At 46.1% G+C, this 8,269-nt stretch overlaps 1 protein-coding gene across 1 annotated transcript in view; it reads left to right on the forward strand.

Moving 5' to 3' along the window:
• The window catches only part of AKR1E2 (aldo-keto reductase family 1 member E2), a 28,731-nt gene extending 20,462 nt beyond the window's left edge, over positions 1–8,269 (forward strand). Inside the window, exons 6-9 of the mRNA XM_045295903.1 lie at positions 4,783–4,855; positions 6,068–6,151; positions 7,191–7,273; positions 7,951–8,269. Of these exons, the coding sequence (XP_045151838.1) occupies positions 4,783–4,855; positions 6,068–6,151; positions 7,191–7,273; positions 7,951–8,110 (400 nt within the window). The 3' untranslated portion in view covers positions 8,111–8,269. The remainder of the gene's footprint in view (positions 1–4,782; positions 4,856–6,067; positions 6,152–7,190; positions 7,274–7,950) is intronic.

An 8,269-nucleotide genomic window follows, 5' to 3' on the forward strand; every position in this document is an offset into this window, starting at 1 on the left:
TATGATTTTTTTGGTTTTTGATACCTGATAGCTGATCCCTTCGATATCTTGTGATCTCACAGGCTGGTGTGTTTTTTCCATGTGGGCTCTGTTGTTTCTCAGCTAGATGGCTGCTTGTTTATCTTTAAACCTAAATGACCCCAGACTATATCTTTTCATAGCTGGGCACCATCAGCTTTCTTCACCACATTTGCTATGCACCTGCTTTGTCTTCAGCGATTGTGTAGGGATAGGCTGGTGTGCTTCTTCCTTGTGGGCTTTGTTGTTTCTCAGGTAGATGGCTGCTTGTTTATCTTTAAGCCTTTAAGACCCCAGACGCTGTATCTTTTGATAGCTGGGCACCATCAGCTTTCTTCACCACATTTGCTTGTGCACACAATTGTCTTCAGCAATCGTGCCAGGAAGGCGAGCATCTCAGACTGTCGAATTGTTAGAACAAAGTGTTCTTGTGTTGAGGGAGTACTTGAGTAGGGGCCCACTGTCCATCTGTCTCCTTAATACTAGACCTATAAATATATGTCCATAGATTTATTTCCCCCTCATCGTATATAAATATATTTACATCTGTATATGCCTGTATTTAGATCTCTATAAATGCCCGTTGCCTCTTAGTTCTTTCCTTTATCTTTTTGTACTTTCCTCTTGTCCCACTATCATGTTCAGCCTTCATTTGGGTTTCAGGGATTCCTTTTGGTTACATTGTCCTTGATCCAGCCCTGCCAGACCTCCTAAACCCTCCTTGCCACTGATTTTGGATCACTTGTTATTCCCTTGTCCCTGGGTTTGTTAACACCCACTTCCTTTCTTCAGCATTCCCCTCTCCCATGTCCCCCCAGAACTGTCATCCCATTGTTCTCTCTTCCGGCTTGTTTATCCCACCTATCCCTTCCAGGTAGACATGCAGTGACAACAATATGCACCAACACAAGACCGAGTATACAACAATTGTGCTGATTTTTTTGATTAGTACACTTGGTTTATTTTTGAAGCTCTGTTTTAGCATGTTTCACAGACCTCTCAATCTTTGTATGTATTCAACCATCACCACTACACTTACCGCTAGTTAAATCCTACATGTCATTCCCCCCGCTGTAGTATTAAAAGTGGCACGGGGGAGTGGGGTGCCAGCCCCACCCGCTACTAGAACTCACTGGTTCAGTAATACTACTTCTGGGTTCAGTAATGCACAATTGTACGGTTGAGATATATAAGTATTATATTAAAGTCATCGAGAGCATGAGAGATATTACAATAATGCAGTCAGACACATTACATGGTAGTATTGCTCACCTCAGCCCAGCTTGGTGGTCCACGTGGAGAGAGGGGGAAGGGAAGGAGGGCAAGGGAACAAGGAAGAGAGGAGAGGGGGAAGGGAGAGGGGTCAGAGAGGTTAGAGATCAGAGAGGTCAGAGTCTGAGAGCTCTATGAAAGGTGGGTGGTTTGAACCCCACCTTTCTCTGTGGAAGAAAGATGTGGCAGTCTGCTTCGATAAGGATGATGACTTTGGAAACTCTGTGGGGCAGCTCTACTCTGCCCCATAGATTTGCTACCAGTCTGGGTAGATGTGAAGGCAACAGATTTTAGTCTTGTGATCAGTGCTTTAGGTAAGAATTCCCTCAGACTATTAGAGTAGCCTCTTCTCCTGCCCCGCCCCCCTCTAGATTTGCACCATTTCAGTCTGTTGCCCATTTGTAGCTGAAGGGAGGTGCCTCTGATGGTGTCACCCTCTTCCCTGCCAAACTAGGTTTCCTGGTCATGTCATTTTGACACATTTCACTTTCCTCGATGAAAATCCCAGAAACCGTTTCCATTTACCTCCTTCCATTTATCCATTTAACAAGACAAATAGGTATCCACATTAATTTTCTTCGAAACCTTCTAATCTCGAAAATCTGTGTGGTCTAACTATCTCTACGGATATGTGTCAGTTAGACATGAACAAAAATTGAGTATTAATCCCAGTAAATCGGCTTCATTCATGAAACATTAATTCACTAATAAATATAAACGTAGCCAAAAAGTTCCCTAGAAAGCAGACCTCAAATGTAAAGGCCAACAATGCAGTGGGGATTGCCATCCTGACCAACCCAGGCAAACCTGCGATATGTCAAACCCAATATCTCAAATGTTGCATAATGCTAAATATTAGAAAATTTATATAAATAGATGCATATAGTATACGTAGCTTCATTTCTAATAGTGTATGGTTATGTTGTTTTAAAGTAAAATAAGTTGTTTTTTAAAGATAATGTGGGGTTTGGTTCACGTATCAATTTGATGTGCATCCGTAGAGATAGATATATAAGAAATGTCTGTAAACCTAGTGTTAAAAACTCCTCAGTTCTTGGCCTGACACAATTGGCTTATCTGATTGGGTGTCTGCCTTTCCCTTCCCACAAATATTCTATGCATCAATCATATCTGTGGTTCCCAGCATAAGACATGCACATTGTACCGTCTGTACCTTTGCATATACTGTTCTCTTTTCTTGGACATCTTACTTTTCATTGATTTATTTTTAAATTTATTTTTACTTATTTATATATTTTTTGATCATTTTGGTGGGGGCTCATAAAACTCTTATCACAATCCAGACATACATCCATTGTGTCAAACACATTTGTACATTTGTTGCCATCATCGTTCTCAAAACATTTGCTTTCTACTTGAGCCCTTAGTATCAACTCCTCATTTTTCCCCTCTCTCCCTGCTCTGCCCTCCCTTATGAACCCTTGATAATTTATAAGTTATTATTATTTTGTCATATCTTATACTGTCTGACGTCTCCCCTCACCCACTTTTCTGTTGTCCATCCCCCAGGGAGGAGGTTATATGTAGATCCTTGTAATCTGTTTCCCCTTTCCACCCCACCCTCTCTCCACCCTCCGGGTATTGCCACTCTCAGCACTGGTTCTGAAGGGATCATCTGTCCTGGACATCTTACTTTTTATTTTGTTTTTAATCTGGCAAATTTCAATGTCTGACTTAAGGACCAGTTCAACTTCTCCTTCTTCAGGAAGCCTCCCTGGGTTCCCTTGTACCTGATTTATTTGCAGCCAGTGTCACATTCTCTTGTCATTGTTTCTTTTCTGTCTCTTCTACTAGACAAAGCTGCTCAAGAGCAAAGACCGCACCTGTACATCCTTTTCATTACTGTGCTCCCAGCCCTAACTCGGTGCCTGGAGGTCTAGTGGGTACCCGGCAAAGATCGAAATTATAGGCTTTTTATTCCCTGTGAGGCTATCTGCTTACACAGAGATTTACAGCCTTGGAAACCCTCTGGTAGCATAAAGGGAATACTGGTGGCATAGTCATGCACTGGGCTGCTAACCATGAGGTCAGCAGTTCAAAACCACCATCCATTCCATGGAAGAAAGGTGAGGCTTTCTACTCCCCTGAAGAATTACCGTCTTGCAAACCACAGGGCCAGTTCTAGCCTGTCCTATGGGGTTACTGTGAGCTGGAATTGACTTGATGGTCGTGAGCTGTTGCTTTTGGTTCCGAGTCGGAATCAAGTCGATGGCAGTAGGTTTGGTTAGGGTTCTGGGTGCGTTTTGCATGTGAAAATGAGCCATGTGTGTTAGAACTTGGGAGCAGCAAGGGAGTTCCTATAAACTAGCTCATAGTCCACAGTTTAGCTTTAGAGTAGAGCAACCTCAAGGATCGAATGAGTATTGGGAGCCTCGCACTGGAAGGGCAGTTCCCTGACACCCTGGGCCGATGGCAAGGAATCCACGGACTCTGTAGTTCTTTCGGTGGACGGTGGGGACCATCGCTAGCTCATTGCTCAAAACGAACCAAGCCCACTGCCATCGGTCAGTTCCGACTTGCTGTGAGCCTAGGTAGGGTTCCCAAAACTAAATCTCACTCTCTCAGGAAGAGCCTCTGAGGGGTTTGAATTTGCATCTTTGCTTCTTGCTCATCACAAGTGGCGGTTCCCATTCCTTGCGGTTAGCCGCCCAACACTTCACCCACAGCACCACCAGGCTCGAAACTTAGTATGTGCGTAATAAATATTGGTTGCAATAAGTGGTGCTCCCGAGGTATTGGGACTTAGCCTGCTTTGGTCCAGACAGAAGTCGAGGAATATAGATCCTACCTTAACCTTCAGAATGCTCTTTCTGTAAAGCTTTCACATGTTCACCATACCAACTCTCCCAGGGCCTTCGAGGTGAGCTTTTCAGAGTGATTTTCACTGGTAACAAGCATCTGCTAAAGGCACTGTAGGCGTGAGGCAATCGACCTTGGTTTTGCAGTGGTTTCGGCTTCTGCTGCGAACCACATGGTGGAAGGTGTGAACACACACGGTGATGCTGTGTGATAATTGTCCGGTGACAGTTACAGCCTGTACAGCCTAGGGGCAGTTCTCTTTTGTCACATGGCATCCATGGGGGCTGGACTTGACTCGACAGAACAGGATAGCAGTAACAACAGGTGCTAGGCTGGGTCTAAAGTCGAAGGCTGTGAAGTGGAGATGCCCAGCCTTTATGATTATCCTGGAGGCCAGAGCCTGATATGCCTAGACGGAGCTACCCGGCTCTTGAGAAAAAACACACAATCTCTCCAAGAAATTGACGTGGCGCTGCAGTCACCTCAGTGTTCAAGATGGTGGGGTTTCTGTGGTGGTAAACTTTCTAGATGAGCACGTGAGCACGCATCGTGATAAACGAAAGGATCTGTTTTGTTTAGAGCACATTTCTGCCCAGTTTTTTCTTGTTTTTCAAAGACTGAAGCATATGTGTCTAACCTTTCGGCTGGCTAATCTGGCCTGTCTCTTTCTAGTGCGGGGGTTGATTTGATGGATGACCCTGTGATCCAGGCAGTCGCACAGAAGTACAATAAGTCTCCAGCTCAGGTAGGTGGCAGCGGGCTGTGTGCGTAGCTGGACCCTCCATATCTTCTTGGGAGTCGTTGTGCTTTCTGGAGGAGGAAGGGGCGAGCCCTCTCTTGATGAGTTCATGGTGAATTAAAAAATCTCGCATGCGATCGCGGGGTGTCCAGGGGATCAGGTCTGGCTGGACCGGAGGATGTGCACTGGTGTGGATGGGAGCTGGAGGCACAGGGAGTCCGGGGCGGATGGTCCCTTCGGGACCAGTGGTGTGAGTGGTGATGCTGGGGGGGTGGAGGGAGAGTGGGTTGGGGGGAGGGAGCCTATTATAGGGAGCTGTATGTGGCCCCCTCCCTGGGGGACGGACGGCGGAGGGGTGGGTAGGGGGAGACGTCAGATGGGGCAAGATATGACAAAATAGTAGTTTGTAGATTGTTGGGGGCTCATGGTGGGGGGGAGCGGGGAGGGAGGGGAAAAGTGAGGGCCTGGTGCCAGGGGTTTGAGTGGAGAGGGAATGTTTTGGGAGTGGTGAGGGCAGTGAATGTGCGGGTGTGCTTTGCACGGTTGATGTGTGTGTGGATTGTGGCGGGAGTTATGTGGGCCCCTGGTGGGACGATTTAAAAAATAAAAAAATCTTGCATGTCTACTGGCATTCTCCCATTCAGTCAAGCCAGTCACTTTTGTCCCTCGAGACCCAGAGGGCTGTTTTCCACTTGTAGCGTGTCCAGGCAGTCTCTGTTCCCACCAGCTGAACTGACAGCTGGTATTAAGGGAAATGAAGGCGCCCAGGTGGCAGACTGGTTAAGTGCTCATCCGCTAACCGAAAGGTCAGTGGTTTGACCCACCAGCTGACAGACGAGGCAGTGTGCGTCCACATAGATTTACAGCCTGGGACGCCCTGACACGGTAGTGCACCCTGTCCTGTTGGGTTGCCAGGAGTCTTAAATGGACTTGGTAGCAGTGATGCTTTAGAAAAGTGGAACAGAGAGCTAGCTTATTAAGATCTTTCTTGCTCCTGGGTAGATTTGTTTGGTGGATTGGACACATGTTCCTGAAGCCTCAGGAAAGCACGGGCAGATCTGCAGACCTTCCCTGCCCGGGGCAGACAGAGCAGACATACTGTTCGCATTGCTCAGAGGCTGCCGAGAAGACTCAGACTATCAGGAAAATGCCTGCGATTTGCCTGCATATGACGTACCTTTGGGACAGTAGACCTTTCTTTTCCTTTTTTCCCTGCAGATTCTGATCCGATTTCAGGTCCAGAGGGGTGTGATAGTGATTCCCAAATCTGTCAACCCGGGAAGGATTCAAGAGAATATCCAGGGAGGTGTTTTCTTTTTCTTTTCTCTGAAGATGTAGGATCGTGTGTTAGGACGAGTTAACTGCTGTCACAACCCCAGGGCTCCTGTAGGCCAACACAGCAAAGGTTTATTTTTCTGTGTCCGATAGTTCACTGTGGGGGTGGTCGTGGGGGTTTTACTCAGACATTCAAGGGCCCAGGCTCCTGACCTCTTAGGCCTCCACTCTCCTCCAGGGTCCGATGGTTTTCTCTCGTCATCCCAAGAGGCGGAGCGAGAAGAGAGGGTCTCACGTAGGAGAGCTTTGTGGACCATCTCAATTCCACACTCACTGAGTTGGCAGAAGACAGACACATGCCCACACCATGCTACCAGGGAGGCTCTAAGGAGGTTGTGTACTTTAGAAGACGAGGCAGCAGGTTCGGTGGGCAGCTAGCCAGGGTCTGCCACAGGGAGGCATGCCACCTGGCTATTTGAGACTGGCTATCTTCATTGTTGGGTGAAAAAGATTTTTGATCCTGACTCCTGTCTAGTTTGGAAAATGGGATGAAGACCGACTGGACAGGTCTCTTTATTGGTCAGAATGTGTCCACAACGCTGAGAAGGATTGGCTCTTTCAAGGGCATTTTTTTTTAACTTCAGCTGAAGAATTTCAGAAGTTTGTGGCTTCTACTTGAAGGCACCATCTCTTTAGCACAGTGGTTAATCTATTTTTGATCCAATCATTAAAATAGCATTAATTGGAATCCTGATAGGGTTGTTGTGAGGATCAGCTGTAATAATCAATGCAAAGTGATGCACTTAGTGCCTGGCATATCAGAGCACCAGCTCATATTCGTTACCAGTCATCATTGTGCCAGTTTGCCTACTTTTGGCCTCGACTGGGTCAACAGTACTAGTCAGTCTGAATCAACATGCCTTTTGTGAACCTTGGATATTTCAGGTTTCTAAGGAAGTGTTTTCTTTACATTTTTGTGTGTGTGTCTCTTACAGAGGTATTTGCATGTAACAGAGGCACAACTAAATATTAGTTGAACTGAATTTCCCAAACCTTCTGGTTGCAGGTGTTTGATTTTGAATTAGCTGAACAGGATGTCAGTGACCTCCTCTGCCTGGACAAAGATTTCCGAATGGCCAGATTCCCCATGTAACTATGATCCTTTACTTCTTTTTAAAACTGAAGGAGCAATAGACGGATTAGATGACTGGTTCCTAAATCAATATTAATGATATCCATATTAGGTTACTAATGCTTAACCCTTAATGAAGGAACCGGGCGTCACAGGATGGGATTCCTGGTGTGCTCAGTGGGTTATGCATTGTGCAGCCGTTTAAACCTACCAGCCATCCGACTGGGGAAAGATGAGACTGTTTGCTCCCATAAAGATTTGTAGCCTCAGAAACCCCAGAGGACTGTTCTACTCTGTTCTATAGGGTGGCTATGTGTTGGAATTGACTAGATGGCAGTGGGTTGGCCATTGGTTAAGTGCTCGGCTGCTGATTACAAGGTTGGTGGGTCAAATCCGCCAAGTGCTCTGATGTGGCAGTCTGCTTCTGTAAAGAGATCAGCCCTGGAAACCCGACAGGACAGTCCTACACTGTCCTTTAAGTACATAATTCTGCCCTGTTTGAACAGGGTCCACAGAATGAAGCCAAAGACTAATTTTAGACACACCTAATGGCACAAAGAAAATGTTTCTGTGAAAAAATGGTTATCATTCTTATCTCTTTCTTTGATTTCTTTCTAGAGCTGAAAATCACAAAGATTATCCTTTCAATATAGAGTATTAAGGATAGCCTCCCTTGTCTTCATTTCCTGCTCAGCCCAGAAAAATTGGCATGTGTGGCGCCATTGCCCCTCCAGAAAATGCTTGCTTCCACCCTGCTTCTTCAAGGGACTCCACTTGATTGGCAGAGGCGGCCCTGGCCGGTAATGGGAGTAGCACACTCTGACCTGGAAGGGTGCCTGTGCGAAGCAGCCTAGCGCTCGGATAATTCTGGAGAATTCAGAGGAGTCTGAGGGTTTCAATAAGTTAATGAAAGAAAGTCACGAGAGCACTGATACTGTGTGAGACTCTGTCTAAAACTATTAGTGATTGTGTATTTGTGGGTGGCATTCTAAAAAGAATAAAGGATATTCATA

This window comes from Echinops telfairi, unplaced genomic scaffold (assembly GCF_000313985.2).
Source record: "Echinops telfairi isolate 266 unplaced genomic scaffold, ASM31398v2 ScPeMD7_6273;HRSCAF=7185, whole genome shotgun sequence".
NCBI lineage: Eukaryota > Metazoa > Chordata > Mammalia > Afrosoricida > Tenrecidae > Echinops > Echinops telfairi.